Here is an 18,152-nt window from a genome sequence, read left to right as displayed (position 1 = left end):
AGCGAGGGCGGAAGATTATTGGATGTTTGTGCCAGTAAAGCAGTGATGGAGTCGCAGTGCTGACCCTTGCTGCTCACTCTGCCACCTGGGCAAACTGAAACAAAGTCCAACAGTCCCTCTGCTGACTGTCCAACAACCAGCGGGAGTGTGTGTCTTATCATGTTGATTAAATAAAAAAACATTTAATCACCAGTGACAGTGTCACTGTTGCGACAGTGAGGCCAAACATGTTGGATGTCGCAAGTACAGATAAGATAAATGACAGCGTCGCCTGTTTGTTTTTGTTGTTCAGTTGTTTAGTAGTTTGCTCAGTCATCTTTATTGTGTTTAGTTTGGAACAGTAGAAGTGCTTTACAATTTTCTTTCACCATGTTGCCTGTTTATGACACACAGAAAATGGTTTATTTAAATGTTTGTTTATTTATGTACTGTAAATAAAGTTAATCATTACTATTGCTTAAAAATGAAGCTATATTCATTTCTTTTATTATTGTTTTATTATCAGTCCTTTCCATACATATCAAATATTAATTAAAAAAAAAAATTTAACCCTTAAAAGGTTTTTGTCTTGATGCACCTTCCATTGTATGGTCTAAAAAACACAATAAATTAATTATTTTCAATATACATCACACAAACTGGATTATTCTTATATATATAATATATATGTGAAAATATATAACATATTTCATAAAATAATCAGACTCAGAGCACTGAAATAACCATCATTTTCTTTTTAAACTGACATCATTCCTCATCATACATATCAAACATTTAACCCTTTTAATTGACAAGTTCTTCTTGCGATGCATCAAAAAGAGTGATTTGAACAAATTTCAATGAGGACATTTTTGGTGCGTAGGTCTGTTAGTGTGAGTATTTTTAGTTAACATTGATTACAATAGACTAAAAATAAACAAAAATACATGAACAACCTGGCAGAAATGTTTAACAATTTGAAAAAAGGATAAAATATTCTAAAGATTAATAGGCAAAAACACAAAAATGTGACTCTGTGTGTTTAAGGGTTAAAGACTGGGGGCTCTTTGCTGTTTTAGTTTTTGTTTTACTTCCTTTCCTTTGATCAATTTTGATTGTTTTGTTACTTTCAGTATCTAATTCTTTAGAAATGTCTCACTGAGCTGCTCTTTGGTTTGGTGAGAACAATCATGAATTACTCTGAACCATGTGGATGCAAACCTTCTACCTTTGATTTATATCCTGCAGCGTGCCATTGCTACTTGTTTATCTTTATGGTCGTCATAAAGTCATTATTCTCAACTTGACTCCTCTCTTAGGTCACTAACAGACAACTAAATATCGAAAAAAAAATAAAACACATAGATTAAAAAAAAAGACCTGAGCAGAAAACATAAACAGCATTTATGTTTGAAAATAATAATAATAATAATAAGAAGAATAATAATAAGAAGAATTGTATGATTCTCTCTACATCCAGTTAGAAAACCACTGATGTTTTGACTGTGAAGCTTTGATTAAAACCAGATGTGGGAGACTATTCTGTCTCTGTGTGAGACTGTTCACTGTTGTCTGGACTCATGTGATGGAAAACACTCAAAGTCCTCCCTCTAAAACTGCTCAATTCTACTATCAAGACATGTGTTGAAGCAGTAACCAGTGCAAACTGCCCAATATAGCTCAACATAGTTATATTAAAAAGGGCAAAAACGAAAACCTGAGAGGAGCCAAATGTAAGTTCTGTTTCATGTCAGGTTTGAAAAAGCAACTTCCCTGACCTTCTGAGAGTAAAACTCCCCCACAAACCAATTTATCACAGTGAAGATTTACAAGGCTCAGAGTTGGTTTAGTCACTGAAGAGCCGCGATCAACACTGTTTTTCTACAACTGTGAAACTTTTAGGTTAAAACTGAAAGAATAGAAAAAGAAAATCATGACATTTCTTTTACAGCAGAATCAGCAGAATCCACAAATGGTGTCTAAAGAAAAATGTGCTTTGTCTACACTTTTACCTCTGACATGGTTTTATGTCCTGTTGCTACCATGGCTTATCATTTGATTGGTATTCTTATCATTTTTCTGTTGACAAAAGGAAACAGTTTCAACTACATTCAAAGGTCCAGTGTGTAAGATTAGGTGACATCTAATGGTGACACTCCAGATTGTAACAAATGAAGGACAAAATACCAAAATAAAGCTTATCGCTTTAAAGAAAATACATTCATGCATTACCAAAATAAAAATACTTATACTAATAATCCTCCCTGAATCTGACGAAGCAAAGAGTGAGAAGGAATTTGAGTCGTGCTCATAGTAAATACTGTAAATGTTGTGCCAATACAGTCAACAGCGCATTATTAGCACTTATGTGACATTTACGGCTACTGACAAATGTAGTAGAATTAAACGTTTTTAATTATGGATATTAAGTCATAATTAGTACTATTTTTTATTTTTTAAGTGGCAGAAACATTGTTCCATAGTAACACTTTTCTTTTGTCAAAGTCAAATATTTTACAGGTTTGTTCATAATATTAAGTGAGATTAGTAGATTGATTGAATTTATAATGGCTGCTAGTTACTACAACAACAACAACAATAATAATAATTAAATAAACGATACGTGCTAGTAAGTATGATCAAATATTTAGTTAATAGCCATGTGCATGTTGAAGTTGGGTCCATCTGGATTCTTACTTATTTGCATATTTGTGAGACATATCTTTGATAAATGTGTGATTCGCTATGATTCACTCATGTGAGATTTAGGAATGTCGTAGATTCCGAATGTTTTATGTTTAGAATAAGGAGGTGCCGTCCTGTCCCGACTTTGGGATAAGATGAACCCTGAGTGTGTGCACTTATCCTGATGTGACTTATGTTGACATCAGCTCTTATCGTTTCCTCCGTGTTATAAAGTTAAACTCTGTTATTGCACTTTAAAAGTACAGTAGACGGGATTTTCCTTTTGTTATTCATGAATTATGCATTATTCTACAGCGTGTATAGCCTGACAACTAGTGTGAAACCAGGAATACAAATATGAGTTGTTACTTTTAATCTTAGGAGAATTCAGTTTAGTTCTTATTATTTTAAATATACCACAAGGGCAACACACAGCCAAGAGGAAAGGGAACTTGGTATGTAACCAAAGGGCTGCTGGTGCGAGTCCCAGTCAAGGCTGGCTCATTGTTAAGTGGACACTCTAAGGCCACATCCACACGGAAACGGCACAACATGTAAATGATCTTTATGATCTTTATGATCTTTGCCGTTTTGACAAAGTTTCCCATAAACACAGACTCGTTTTAGGAAAAATGTCTCCATCCACATGGAACCCTGCAAAACCCTGTAGTACATATGCCAGGCCTGTAAGTGGCGCCGAGCCAGAGGATAGAGACGGAAATAAAGAAAAAGAAAATAAAAGTTATCATGACGCAAACAGACCAAACAAGTGTTGACAACTTTGTGACAAATCTAGCAAGTTGCAACTTTCTGACTTAATCCTAACTACTTACTGAGGAGGAAATGGTCAGTTCTGCTGCACGGGTGAACTTCATCTAACTATTATTTACTAGTATTTACTAACCCCAGCCACAAGGGGGCATCATTCACTGAACTCCTAGTGCCTGTTCCAAGCTTGGATTAAAGGCAGGGTTAGAGATCCTGGAAAAACAGTTTGAACAGGCTACATTTTGCATTTCAAAGGTCCAAGCCCCTTTCTTCAGACTTCCCTCTGAAGCTACAGATTCATGAGCATTACTTTCCAGAGATGGCCAACATTTATGGTTACTTGATGCCGAAAAAACAACAAATACTCTCAAAAGAGCACAAAGACATGAAGTTAACCCACTGGTCCAGTGGAAACAGAGACACCATGTCATCTTTTTGCAGCCCTTTCTGGGCTTTTTGTCATCGCCACAATTCAAACGCAGCACCAATGTTCCAATTCATCTGTTCGGGTCGTTCAATATGACTGGATGGTGTTTTTTACCGGCCTGTCCGTTCCACAGGTGACTAATGTATTAATTACTTGGTTACAATTGTGGTGTGGTGGGAGGATTTTAAGCAATACAGTAAAAAATGATCTCCCACCAGCGTCACGTCAGGAAGGGCATTCGGTGTAATAATCTCTGCCAAATCAAATATTTGGATAATCTGCTGTGGCAACCGCTAGAGTGGGAGAAGCCTACACTGTGAGTGACAGGCCTTAACTCTGCAAGCTTACATACACTCCACATTACAAAACAAAAGGAAAATCAATTCATGGTCCAAATGTCAAAGGAAATGCTGTAATATTCACTGGTTTAAATACAGTGTCATGAGATGAGAGCAGATGAGAACATGCCCTCCAGTGATCCAAAAGCTCCATTACACTTTTGATCTATGACTTTGTTTATTCTCATTTCTGTGTGCGTGCGCTCTCATAAACAATGACAATAGGACGCTTTATTTACACTTTTGTTTTTACTGGTTATTGTAAGATTATCAGCCTCACACTTCACTGTACAACATTGTTTTTATTGGATCCAGATGTACGATGACCAAACCACTGTTTTACTGCAGATGCAGCTTTAGGTTTAATGAAATGCTCCCTTGTTCCTCCTCTGAACTTCCTTGGCCTCGGTCCAGACCACAGAAAGAATGAAAAATTACACAAGGCCCAGAAAGTCATAAAACCCTCTTAGGAAGCGCAAGAGGAGGTCCCATTTCCTCTTCCAACTATTTGTTTTGTACAAAGTCGGTGGTCTACAGAGTCACTTCAACCCCAGTGTCTTCTCACTGTCACAGTGTGTGCGCTTGTTTCAGAGCAGTCACAACTTTTCCATCCTCTGTCTCATGGAGTAAAAACTGGCTTATTCTGCCTCACAGTTGTAATCACATGCCTGAGGCTGCAGAGCTGGAGCTGTGAGCCCACACTGTAGTTGTTCTCTGCTGGTGCCACAGGAGAACACAGGAGGGAGAACACAGGAGGCTCACATTTCTTGGCTTGATATTTCTCTGACTCCCCCACTGTTGCCTTCAAGCGCTGCACAGAACGCAGGAAATATGAAATAACTCGAGTGGAAGGGATCCCCATAACTAACAAAGTGGTGAATATGTAACTTTCTACAGCAGATTTGACATGTGGGTATTTATCGCTTTAAAGAAAATACATTCATGCATTAAATGTATGGTAAGGTTTTTACATTTAGGGCTGAAACAATTACTCGATTAGTTGATTTACTCAAACTATTTTGATAATAAAAAAAAAATCTGACTTTTTAACTCCTTAATTGTGGATATTTTCTGGTTTCTTTGCTCCATTTGTAGAAGAAATTGTTAAAACTTAGTCATTCTGGTTTGTGGAAGAAAACAAGACATTTAAGATCCTAATTTACAAGTTTGACCAACATTGATCAACATTTTATGACATTCTATGAACCAAATTACCTGATTAATTGAGAAAATAATTGACAGATTAATTGATTATGAAAATAACAGCCCTACTGACTTTTGAAGCTGAAGTACATAACTTGTAAAAATAAACAAATGTCCTATCATTAATCCTGTGCTGTAAGTGCAGCTGCATCATATTCACTGATCACATGATGTGGAGATTGCACGGTTTTTACCATTATACAAGGCATTTTTTGTTGTTGAATGTTTTGCAAAAGTAGACAAAAGGACAGAACATGACTGTAATGATGTCAGTGTTGGAAACAATATATACACAACTACACACATACACACAAACCCATTCTGATATACTGTATATATTGTTATATTGTTAATATGATTGTTAGCTATTGCCGTGAACATTAAGCAATATTTGTTTATGATAATTATATCTAAGGAAATATTATTACTGTATGCACGTACATTTACATATATATGCACACAATCATTTTTACCAATCTATCTATCTATCTATCTATCTATCTATCTATCTATCGACTTCTTCAAAGCTTGGTTTATGAACTATTCTCTCCTTGTTTGTCTCTTCTAAAGTGAGAAGCTGTAGAAAACGAGCGGTCCTTGAAGGCATCACGTGAGTGACAGTGCTGCAGTCTAATCCACGCGCAGTCACAGTGAGGATGAGGATGATGATACAAACTGTAAGCACCAGTGAAATGTGTCGAGGCAACATCAGCTTTAAGTTCGTCTTGTGGCAGTGATTGACAAAAAGCCCGTGAACACACGGTTCATCCAGCTCCACGTACTGAGTCTCAGCCTCAAACCGCCTCCTTGATCGGTTCCCATTTTCGTCCAGACCGGGACTTCGCAGACGTTACGTCGGGACAATGGAATCTAACCTGATGCCGGACAGTGTCCGCCCTCAGCGGCTGCAGCCAGGTATTGGATTCGGCTCAGGACCGACTGGTACCCTGCGCTCCTCTCTCCGGCCCGGGGTCACGGTGCCCATCGCGCCGCTGCTGCCCTCTCCGGCCTCGCTGTCCGCTTGCTCGGGGCCTCCACCGCCGCCGCCTCCGCTGCAGTTCCACAGCCTGTACGGCGGTATCGGAGCCGGGCTGGGGCCGGGGGGTGCCGGCCACTGTAACCCGGGGAACCCGGCGGTGCTGAAGGAGGCTGTGGAGGCTGTGGTTCGCAGCTTCGCCAAACACACTCAAGGTTACGGCCGAGGTAACGTCCCGTGGTGATAATGTTCCGTTAAAAGTGCAAATAATATCGAGTTTATAGAGAATAATCGGATAAATGTTTCAGTGTTTACTCGAGGAGGAGGCGGTTAGAACAGAGACTTAGACATGGAGTAACAACACCACAGAAATCATCTCATACTCACTGTAACAGTAACACTGTACTATACTATACTTTTATACTGATAAAATACCACTATAATGTTCATATTATTATTAAGTATTGTTTAATTTTGACAGGGATAACCTATACAGTAACATTTTAACACCGAATTCTATGGTGTTAAGTATTTAAGTGTTATTTTAGCACTGAAAATGTTCAATATAATACTAGTTAATACAATTATTGTTAAAATAACACCTTTTCTAGGCAATGCCATTCCTTGGTGTAATTAACCCATTTAATATTAACATAACACACAATTCCAATTAGGAACAAATACATGAAATTGAATTATTTCTTCTTTGTTAAAGTGACAGTAAAAGACCAATTATTGTTAGGAGGAACTCTTTTAACACTACAGTGTTAAATCACAACGTAATTATCTTGACCTCATTAAAGGATTAACTTCCTCAGTTCTGGAAGCTTCAGCCACCAACAATAAACTATTACTACAAGTAAATCGAACTCATGTCGTTTCACATTAACACTGTTAATGGTATTATTAAGCTGAACCTCACAACTAACGGAAGATATGAGTGTAAAGCTGTTTGTAAAATCAGGTAATAAACTCTTTTTCATTCAAATAATTAAAGCATCAATTTTCAATAAAGTAATCAATAAAGTGTAATAAAATATACACAAATGCACAAAGTGACAACAACCTTCACATTTAATAAATGTGATTGAAAGCGATGATAATGAAAACCTAATGTTCATAGTTTACTCATCTCTTCAACGCTGCGTTTATTTACTGACACAGAACAGATTTGGCTGCAGACTTAAAGAAACATTAGCCCCAAACGTTGCATTAATGTTGGCACTTGGCAGGTGTTCACGTCTTGTGCTAATAGGATTTATCTCCAAAAGATTGTCCCACTGTGCTCTGACTAACAGCCTTCTTTTCTTCCTCCATCCCATTTAGGCTACTTAACACCGTCATCATTGGCAGCGGCTTTGAGAGTGGGATATATATTTTTTATTTTAATGTTGCTGCAGTTTTGTGAAAGACCTGTGGGAGAGAAACAGGTCGTTAGGCAAATTAGCATTTTGGATTTTGGATACATGTTCCCACATTATGATATAATTTGGCTTGTGATATAATCATGATTATCCAATTACCGGGGATTTCACAGACATTCATTCTTTACCAAAACAAACACAATAATGAAAGCAGCTCTTTCTGTGTTAGGAAAGACGTGTCAGTGAGGCAGTCTACTTTTACATTAGTCTCATTTTTGAGAGGTATGTGCATTATTTATGTCTAAAAATGATCAAAACATTGTGAAATCAGTTGTGCCAAGTTTTCTTTACCACACTTCAGTTGTGCACAAACGCCTGAGACCCTATCAGGGTAATTGTCAGTGCATATAATACATCACCCTCTGCTATCTGTCAGTATTTCCTGACTCTTTGTCCTTCAGCTTTGAGGAAATGCTTAAAACGTGACAAAAATAGACATAAACTCTGTTAACTTATCACAGTCCTGGAATATTAATGCCCCTAAAAACAACTCGTCAGGATCAGAATTCAGTTTCTGTTTTAAGAAAATCATCCAATGGCTCGTTATACATGTGGCGCCACCGAGAACGAGATAAAGAAAGCTAAAAAGTAATACGTCATATTGTGGATTCGTGTCAGAACAACAACAACTCAGACGGTCATAAATTTAAAGCTGTAGTGCGTAACTTGTGAATATAAACACATGTCTGTTACATCCACACCATTGTCAATATGAGTTCACGCAATGCTTATGAAGCCTATGGTGTTTAGCTCTTGTGCTGCACACAGGAAGTGAATGTTTTTTTGCGAAGACAACATTGCAGTAGTAAAGCGAGGCTGCAGACAGAAACACAAGGAAGTGTCAGACAGGATCGCCACCCATCCCTGCACTGCTGGTGTATACGCACAAGCGCTCCCATAGTCAGGTCTTTTTAGATGAATGGAAGCAGCCGCCATATAATGTTACATCGTTTCTGTTCATGAAGACAAACGGAGGCAGAATAATAACAATAACAACATCACCAAGAGTTACGCACTGTGGCTTTAACATATAAAGTTCACGTCACTTCAGCACAGTAAGAGCAATGACGGAGGGAGACACAGTTTGTCTGTGTCTGTATCAAACGGGGAAGAGCAGAGGAGCCCTGGGTGAAGCTGGTTGCATTCATGTGTCCCTGCAGACCCCAAACCCAAATCATTATTTATGACTCAGCTGCAAATCAGGCTGCTTGTCTTTGTTGTTGTTTCGTCTTTTGAAGACGAGACTGTAACTTGTGCCTGTGAGCACATAAAGTGTCGTGTCGTGGGTGTGTTTCTTTAAGCGAGCAGCTCTTCTGACTGAGGTGATGCAGTATTTCCTTTTGGCAGCCACATAAATATTTTCAGGAAAATCCCCTGGCATCCTTTAAATGACCTCCCCCTTACAATCCCCCCCCCCACCCCGTACTTGTGTTTCAGAGAGGATGTTGCAGAGCACAGCCGGAGACTGACGGCACTCTAAATGTTCACAAAAGTGCATTTAGCTTTCATCGCACTAATATCTCCTTTGTGTAAACAGGCTTAATGAGAACTTATTGCAATGTGACAACGTGTTTACATCTCCTCCCTCCAGTAAACGTGGTGGAAGCTCTGCAGGAGTTTTGGCAGATGAAGCTGACCAGAGGGGCCGACCTGCGTAACGGAGCTTTAGTTGTTTATGAAATGGTCCCGTCCAACTGCCCGCCGTACGTTTGCTATGTTAGTCTTCCAGGAGGCAGCTGCTTCGGAAGTTTCCAGGTACATTATCTGCACAGTTTTTGTTGAAATTCTTGTGGCGCTTTTCCTTTATACAGTTTCAGCACTACTCGGCTCTACTTTGGGATCAGGCATGTCGTTTTTCATTACTATAGTACCTCCTCAAAGTGGGCGGGGTCGTCATATGGAATTAGATTTGTGTCAATATATTCAATAATAATCATCAAAATCAAAAATATGGTATTTTATTGTTTGAAAATACACTTCGTCTTTGCACCGTGTTTTTTGGTTTGGGGCGGGCCTAAGGAAGCTGCTGAACTTGTTCCCCGTTGACATCCAACAAAAATAATTGTAAATATCTAATGTTTATAATCTTACTTCAGGTTCATTGAGCTGTCGCTCCAAAACTCAGTAGCCAATCAGCAGGCAGCTTCCTAAGGCCCGCCCATGGTCAGAATCACAAACAAAAAACCACGGCGCAAAGAATAAATCAGTACAATATTAATATTATAATATAATAATACAATATTTTGAATGATTAAATTGATATTTCATGAGCTTCTTAAAAAAGTGTTGTTTGCTTCGTGAAAAGTGTTGTTTGAAAATATTGACACAAATCTAATACCATAGGTCGTCATAGCACATCTTTGCAAGACTAGTGACGAGCAAAGCAGTTTTTTTCTGTGTAACTGAATCATTAGAATCAGTTGATTAAAAAAACACACGTTTTCAGGCTTTTTAAGTCTTTTTAACTGATCTGCTTTTCGGCATTGTTCGCTTTGATTCTCGTGTCGGACGTCACACTCATGACTCTTCCAGTGACGACACTCTCTGACCAATCAGTGTCCGGCAGTCTGTCAATGTCACATTTTAGTATCGGCTCAGCTCGCTTGGAACCTCGTCAGAGGACCAGGTACCAGGAAATGGTAAAAAAAAAAAAAGTAGAGCCGAGTCGTGCTAGAACTGTATAATGAAAAAGCTCCATTAATACTGCACCACTGACATAAACAAGCTTACAAAACATCAATAATGCTGCAGCTGTATCATGCCAAATACCAAACACCAGACCAGCAAACAGTAAATAAAGACATGCACTGTTGCTAACTCCACATAAACTCCGGCTGTCCTCAGCCTTCATCATGTAAACCTGTAGATCTGCTTGTGTGCTTTGACAGTTCTGTCCCACCAAGGCGGAGGCGAGACGAAGCGCTGCCAAGATCGCCCTCATGAACTCTGTTTTCAATGAACACCCCTCTCGCCGCATCACAGACGACTTCATCGAGAAGAGCGTGAGCGAGGCGCTGGCCTCCTTCAACGTGAGTAAAGGAGAAATACCTGAAAAGTTGTGTGTTTAATTCCGATTGTCTCTGAGGTTCAAGGGTATTCTCACACGGCACATGTGACTGGAGCTGTGACATAAGTCTTTTTGTGCATAAAGTAACGCTGGTCCTTACCAAAAAGTCGGTGGCTGGGTTGCTTTGCGAACATTAACATGTACAGTTCTATTATGTTAAATAGAAGTGACTTGTATTTGGACTTAGCTCCTGTTTGGTTCCATTGAAAACAGATGGAGTGAATTTTCCAATGACGAACAGTTAGAAAAGTAATGAAAGTTAAATATTCAGGATATGGCACAGGGTCACTGGCACGCTGCCACACAGGGGTCCCTGAGAAGTTTCCAGATTCATTAATTACTCTGGTTTAAACCATGTAAGGTTAATAATTACTTTTTTTTTTCCTTTTTTTTTTATCCTACATCTGTATCCAGATCCCCACCAAAATCTAATTACTTCTTCCATAATCTACACCACATGGAAATGTCATGTCACCCAAACTTGTTTTTTAGACTTTTGCTGTTCACAAACAACTAAATAGTACAACGATTAGTAAATTAATTCTGTAATCTGAAATGGTTACTAGATTACTTTCTACTAAAACAATGTACCGTGAGACTATTCCAGGGGAAATACACGAGGGATTCCTGGAATATCTTTGATCTAAACAATGTTACTCACTGCATATGTTGAGAGTGTGCGGTGCATTTTTTTTGCTCATAAAACTTTTTAGTGTGTCTTTCTCATCGTAGATCAGAAGAATAGTGTGAATCTAGGTAGAGCTGAAACAATTATTGGATTATTAAGCAGTTACAAAGTGAATCATCAACTTTTTTGATAATCGATTAATCGGATTTGAATGAGTTCAACATTTTTTTATTGTTTTATGGACCAAACGATTACTTCATGAATCGAGAAATATATCAATTATGAAAGTAATCAATACATGAAAAGAATGGATTCTCCATAAACGATAATCCCCTAGAATATGTTTAATCTTTAAACTAACTGAGAATCTAAACATCATAAAACATTTTGTTGTGCATATCTCATATCAACACCTGTAGGTCAGAAGAATCGTGTGAATCTAGGACTGCCTTCTGACATTGATTCATAAAATCCTTAGATGATTCTTTTTCAATTTCCCTTAATTGGTCAAAAGAAAATATTACTTTGTCACTGTCTGCACGTAAATGCAGTGACCAGTAATACTCCTCCGTGTCAGTGGGTGGCAGTAGGGAGCATACTTGTAGTCTGTGAGGCCTGCGTTATTAAGACAACAGAATTAGTGCAGAATTAATCCACATGCTGATTTTCCGATACTTTGGTGTCGTGTTTGTCGCTCAGGAGGACAGTTAGGTTTGTTTGTGTCGTCCATTGCCACCAAAAAACAACATAACATCACAACAATATCTTCTTCTGACGACCAAAAGAGGGCATCAATGCAGGCCAAGCTGTGCTTGAACTTTGTAATTACTTCAAACTTTCTGATGCACTTCTAGGATGTATTTAGAATTGGACATTTTTAAGGTTAGAGTTTGAATCACTACGACTAACACTGAAGTGTTGGAGTCGTGTATGTTACTACTACCTAAAATTTGATTGCATTTGGTGCACCAGCTCAGAGACATCAAAATGCTGTATGTTTGGAGCATTAGTTCTGTGAAAATGTCTTCTATAACCAAGCAAAATTGTCATCGGAACTGGAATATATCGCGGAATGATACTAAATCACATTTTTTCCAATCAAAAATCAAACGGAATTGAGATCTTGTGAGTTGGAATCAAGTCAATTCAGGAAATCGGCAGCGATGACTGAGCTCTATGACCTATGACAAAGCACACGTGTCACTGACGACATAAACAATGGCTCTGTTCAATTCCTGTTTGTCTGCAGTGTGTGACAGTGAGCTGTCATGAACCCCTGAAACAAAGTGAACTCAATGAAACTCAGCCATTATTCTTTTGTTAATGAACCAGACAGGACGCTTTACTGCCTGCTTTTAAAACTCACCTCTATTCCTTGTCTTTTTACACAGTGTTTTTACACACACATGCTGCTTTGATGTTGCACATTTTATTGCTTTTTACACCTGCTCCTTGTTTTATTGTTTTTTTTTGTTTGTTACATGTTTTATTACCTTCTATTTATTTTTTATTTTATTTTAACGTGACTGTACAGCCCTTTTGGCAAACCATGTTTTAAATAAATAAATTAGGATTGGATTGGATTTGGGTTCACATGGTGGAATAGTGGTTATAGCTGTTGCCTTGCAGCAAAAAGACCCCTGTGTGTGTGTTGTTTGAATGCTTTAAAGTGCTTGTAGGTGTGAATGTGAGAGTGAACGGTTGGCTTTGTGATGGACTGACTTTGACCTGTCTTTTGCCATATGTTGGCCATGTGACCCTCATGTGGAGGATAAAGCGCAGACAATGGATGGATGGGATGGATGTACACCTGTGATTTTCTTACTGTGACCTGTCAAAGTGTCTGAAAATGGCCTTTAATTTGAATTTAGCACTCATACTCAAGGAAAACGAAACAATAAGAGAAAAATAATTAATCCAGTGCTGAAAAGACTTTGTAAACAGGTGGAGTTTTTAATTCATGATGTACTATAAGAGTAAAGAAACAGCAGCAAACTGTCTCTAACTGCATATTTTCACACCAACAGGGAAACAGAGAGGAGGCCGACAATCCCAACACAGGAATCGGAGCGTTTCGCTTCATGCTTGAGTCCAACAAAGGGAAATCGATGCTGGAGTTTCAGGTGCATAAAATCAGGAATGTCTGTATCGTGTTAAGTGGCGCTTTATGCTTCACACGAGTGCAGTGCGGAAATAACAGCTGCAAGCTCCCGGCCCAGATGCTGCCCTAATATGTTTTGCATGTGGTGAACTTCGATGTGTTCAAATGATACGAGAGAATTCAAATGTTTTTTTTTTAGATATTTGTAGCTTATTTTGAGTATTATGTAAGTTCATACACTCTGTAACTCTGTGCTTTCACTAAGTTATAGACAGTAAAAAGGCTGAATCATGCAGCACGCATGATTTAAATAAGTGAATTAGTAAGTGAGGAGAGTTTGGTGTCATATGTCTGCTGACCTGTCTGGCTTTGTGCGTTCAGGAGCTGATGACCGTGTTTCAGCTGCTGCATTGGAACGGAAGCCTGAAAGCCATGAGAGAACGACAGTGTTCCCGACAGGTACTGTTTGTGACTCCGGCCCATTTCACAGCTGGGTGCAATTATCCCAGTACAGTAGTGGTTTTCAGTGAGCTAATTATATGACAGCTCTTAACTGTTCCAGACAGATCCCAACATTTTTTTTTGCCCCTGTCATGACGAGAGAGCAAAAAAAAGAGCAGTGGGAAACCTGAAAACAAGGAGACCAGAAATAAATTCTAACAAAGCTATCACAGGGATTACAGCTAGTTAAGCTGTATTTACGCTTTTCAAGATCTGCTCTGTACTCGAGAACAACAAATTACAAACAGTAAATAACTTTGCAGCTCATTGTTTCACAAAGCCTGTAGGAAATTATCTTCTGGGTTTGGGCACAGAGAAACGCAGAGTTTCAGGTTACATTTTGCTTGATGCAGCGCTGGACTGTGTTAAAGGGAGAGTTCAGATTAAGTTGTATGACAACGTCGTTAAAGCATTTCTCGAGGGTTCAGGTTCGGGGATCTCGGCCTGGTTCGGAGCAGCGAAAAGTAGTTCTCGGAGAGAGTTTAGATCACGTAACTGATGGGTTTTAAACCACAAACATGCATGCATATGTTATGTTGACAAGTTTGAACAATGAAACTCACTGTCGCCACAGTTAGGCGCTATTTCCTGGCCAGTGTCGCGTTTCAGCTGATTTAGTCAGAGAGAGCGAGAGAGTAAGGGAAATGAAACTAAGAAACTGATGATGAACCGTGTATACAACTGTATGTTCAAAAATCTGAACTATTCCTTTAAGTGACAGTGATTTTCCAAAGTGACTGTGTTCATCACACTTAGCAGGACAGTCTCTCATAAAATACCGTCTGTGGGTTGGATGTTGTTGCAGGTTTTTTCACCTTTGACCTTTACACTCAGAGATTTCCCCCTGATTCCCTGAATCTCTGAATCTTACCATGATATTGTGTACTGTAAATGGTGGAAGACCACAAAAAATGTAATGCAATCTTGTGAGTCTGGCAACAAAGTGGTGAGCCACGACCCATCCTTACATGTGACACGGTCAGCTGTTGTCAGGTGACCTGTTATTTGTAGAAACGTCCATTACGTGTGTCACTTTGGAATCTTACAAGCTGTTATGTTCTATTTTTAATATTTGCAAAAATGACTCTGAAAACACTGGAAATCTTCCAAAGTCCAGGTGATTAAAGAAATCACAGATTTGAGAGAGATTTTTTATTGCAATTTTAGAAAGTGCCCAAACTTTTCTGGAAATGAGGTTTGTAAATGTGTTAAATCATCTCAGACACACCTTCGAATTGCTTCCCCGACATGTCAATAACAAAAAAAGCAAAGCAACAAAATCCTGAATCAACTCTGCTGCCCTTTGCAGGAGGTGCTGGCTCACTATTCCCACCGGGCTCTGGATGACGACATGCGCACTCAGATGGCGGCCGACTGGGTGAACCGGGAGCAGAGCGTAGCGAGCACCATAGCGCAGGAGCTGGCCTCCACGGAGCGGGAGCTGGAGGACGCCAGGCTGGCGGGCAGAGAACTGCGCTTTTACAAAGAGAAGAAGGACATCCTGATGTTAGCGGTGGGCCAGCTCAGCGCAGTCAACGCTGCCACTCTGCCTTCACACTAAACCCCTGCGCGTGCAATCGTCCATCCGCGCTTCCACGCAGGATTCTCGGTAACAGTATTGAACTTTTCACAGAGATAAAGATGAGGCATCTGAGTTTTTTATTTTTGTATCTTGTGTATCTTCTGTTTTTTTTTTTATGTCGACCAGGTAATCAGCCCTTGATTTTACAGTTTGAACATCTGTCCATAAAAGAAAAACCTGTTGTTTCACGTTTATATCTGTTACCTCTATGTGCCTAGTGATTGCAGGAAAACAGTACTTTTTATAAAATACCTGTTAAGGTGCTCGGTAACTCCTTTTCCCCCCACCACTTTACAACAAAACCTGCCTTTCATCAGTGAATGTACAGGTCATGAGGTAAAATGACCAAACACATATGAGGTAAAGATCATTCTTAAGTCGGACCAGTGCATTTATTTCATTTGGGTGGCTATATTTTAAATAGTGGAGGTAATAAACATGTAAAAAAAAAACTTGCTAAAGAGCGTGCAAACCAGAACACAAACCTTGTGTCCACTAATAAGCTGATTTATTTCTAAAACAGAACCACAGAAATGGCAAAAACAGCAATGAAAGGGATCAAATATCATCAGCACATCACAGTGAAGTTTCATGAAAATGTAACGTAAGAAAAACATTGCTCTGACAGCAGCTCAGGTTTCTGAAAAATCAGACGGCGACAACGTTTCTTTCTGTCTTTGTAAAGGCTTTTTTTTATCAAATACATAAGTGTTATTTGTATTCTTGACGGCCATGACACTATCTGAATGTATATTCTCAGTGTGCTCTCAGCTAACGGACCTGTACAACGACGATGTTTTAGCCTCTGGAACCGCTCTCATTAGAATGTGTTTTGTCGTGTGCTTCATCTGGAGGAGAGGAAATAAATCTGGTGAGGGTCTCAGCTGAAACTATAAATAGCCGCAGTGGTGAAGGCCAAAAAGAGAGAGAGGAAAAAAAAAAGCTGTGGGATCTTCAGCGAAAATGAAGTTTCGCTTGATTCACAGTGTGTGAGTCATGTGTGACTCATTGTCGTCGATACAAAACAGCACTTGGTGGTTTTTGTTTATTAAAATATTGGGAGAAGAGTTTGGTTCTCGGCGGCGCTGGTGGACGTCCATGAGTTCAAACCGCGTGTGTAACTCACACCTTCTCGTCACCTTTGATGTGTTTTTTTTTTAATATATATATATGTATGTATAGAAGGACCTGATCTCTTTGAAAATGCGATATCCTTTTATTTGCCGGTGTGATGTATCTCAAATGTGTTTTACGACATTATTAAAACAAAGGGCGTTTGAAAGGGTAGCTTTCTTTTAAAGACCCCGTTCAAAAGGGAGCGAGAGTTTAATTGATCGTGTGTGGAAACACGGGCAGCTGCTTATGCAAGTTAAACAGCGGGAGGGCTCGTGCTGCTGCTGCGCCCCTGCGTTGATCGTCAACAGACGAAACTGATTAGACAAAATTTACGGACTTGGAGACTGCGGATAAAAAACAAAAGATGCAGGAATGTAGAATGATTAAAGCCAGACCAGTTTTAAAATTCTGTTGCTGTACTTCTTCTCTGCAATGGTTGTGCCTTTATAAAATTGGTAACATGCATTTGTTGTTGTTTTTAAATTTCCCTTAAATGGGGTCTTAAAAAGACGCTTCTTTTCGGTTTGACATGTAAAGGGGATAATCCAGCATATAGATTACATACAGTATTAACTGTTGCAACACCTTTAATATGTGATTCGGAAGGGTTTATTACTACCTTTGGTATACGTTTATAACCGTTATATATTGTTGATTTGGTACTCGGCTTCATGTTTGAATGGTGACAGGTGAAGTGATAAAACACACACACTCGACCTCACAGCTCTGCAGCTTGAATACTGCCGCGATAATCTCACTTTTTACAGATCGAAGAATCGAAAACGTTTTTTGAGCGATTGGTTTGTCCCGTGAACCGATTTCAAGTCCAGCCTGAGAACAAACTGCACTGTCTGTGCCACAATTAATTCATGAGAAAATATGTGAGAGTATTCTAATGAGCTGGTGACATGAATGAGGCCGGAGATCTTGAATTGTGAGTTTTTATGTATTTTTCCCTCTCATTTAGACGCTTATTTTGTGTTTGATCGTTTTTGTTTTTACCATAAGCCATCAGTGTCAGAGCTCTGTTCTTATAAATGCCTTTGGACCTTTCTTTTGTGATCTTTATCAATGAAGGCTTTTTATATATATATATAAAAAAAAGAAAAGTAAAAGAAAAAAGAACTGTATATTTTTGCTATCCATTTTATAAAAATAAAAGTGGGCTTTTCATGTTTTGGTTTTCATGCATGTTGTGTTGATTACGTTTTGTTTTTCTATGTTTCATATTCGATACAGTATGGTTTGAAGTGTTTCTGAAGACCTTTATTTTATGTATTTTCTATAAGCATTTTGTATTTCATGTTTATACCTTTAGTAGATTTATATGATGTAATAAATTGACTGATAAAATGTT

General features: G+C 38.8%; 1 protein-coding gene across 1 annotated transcript; it reads left to right on the top strand.

Moving 5' to 3' along the window:
• The first annotated feature begins 6,032 nt into the window (after positions 1 to 6,032).
• Positions 6,033 to 18,152, top strand: lix1l (limb and CNS expressed 1 like). The gene is made up of 6 exons (XM_058618493.1): positions 6,033 to 6,603; positions 9,392 to 9,555; positions 10,689 to 10,829; positions 13,523 to 13,618; positions 13,978 to 14,055; positions 15,407 to 18,152. Exons 1-6 carry the CDS (start codon positions 6,264 to 6,266, stop codon positions 15,656 to 15,658), a joined length of 1,071 nt encoding a protein of 356 aa, XP_058474476.1. The 5' UTR covers positions 6,033 to 6,263; the 3' UTR covers positions 15,659 to 18,152.

The sequence above is a fragment of the Solea solea genome, chromosome 20 (genome assembly GCF_958295425.1).
Source record: "Solea solea chromosome 20, fSolSol10.1, whole genome shotgun sequence".
Taxonomy (NCBI): domain Eukaryota; kingdom Metazoa; phylum Chordata; class Actinopteri; order Pleuronectiformes; family Soleidae; genus Solea; species Solea solea.
The sequence above is the reverse complement of the archived record's forward strand: the minus strand, read 5'-3'. Positions and strand labels throughout refer to the sequence as shown.

Bases quoted from the DNA above. Each gene is read 5' to 3' on its own strand.
- lix1l (XM_058618493.1), top strand. From the start codon at position 6,264: ATGGAATCTAACCTGATGCCGGACAGTGTCCGCCCTCAGCGGCTGCAG. The intron at 10,830-13,522 runs GTGAGTAAAGGA...TCACACCAACAG, and splicing joins AGGCGCTGGCCTCCTTCAAC to GGAAACAGAGAGGAGGCCGA. The intron at 14,056-15,406 runs GTACTGTTTGTG...TGCCCTTTGCAG, and splicing joins AACGACAGTGTTCCCGACAG to GAGGTGCTGGCTCACTATTC.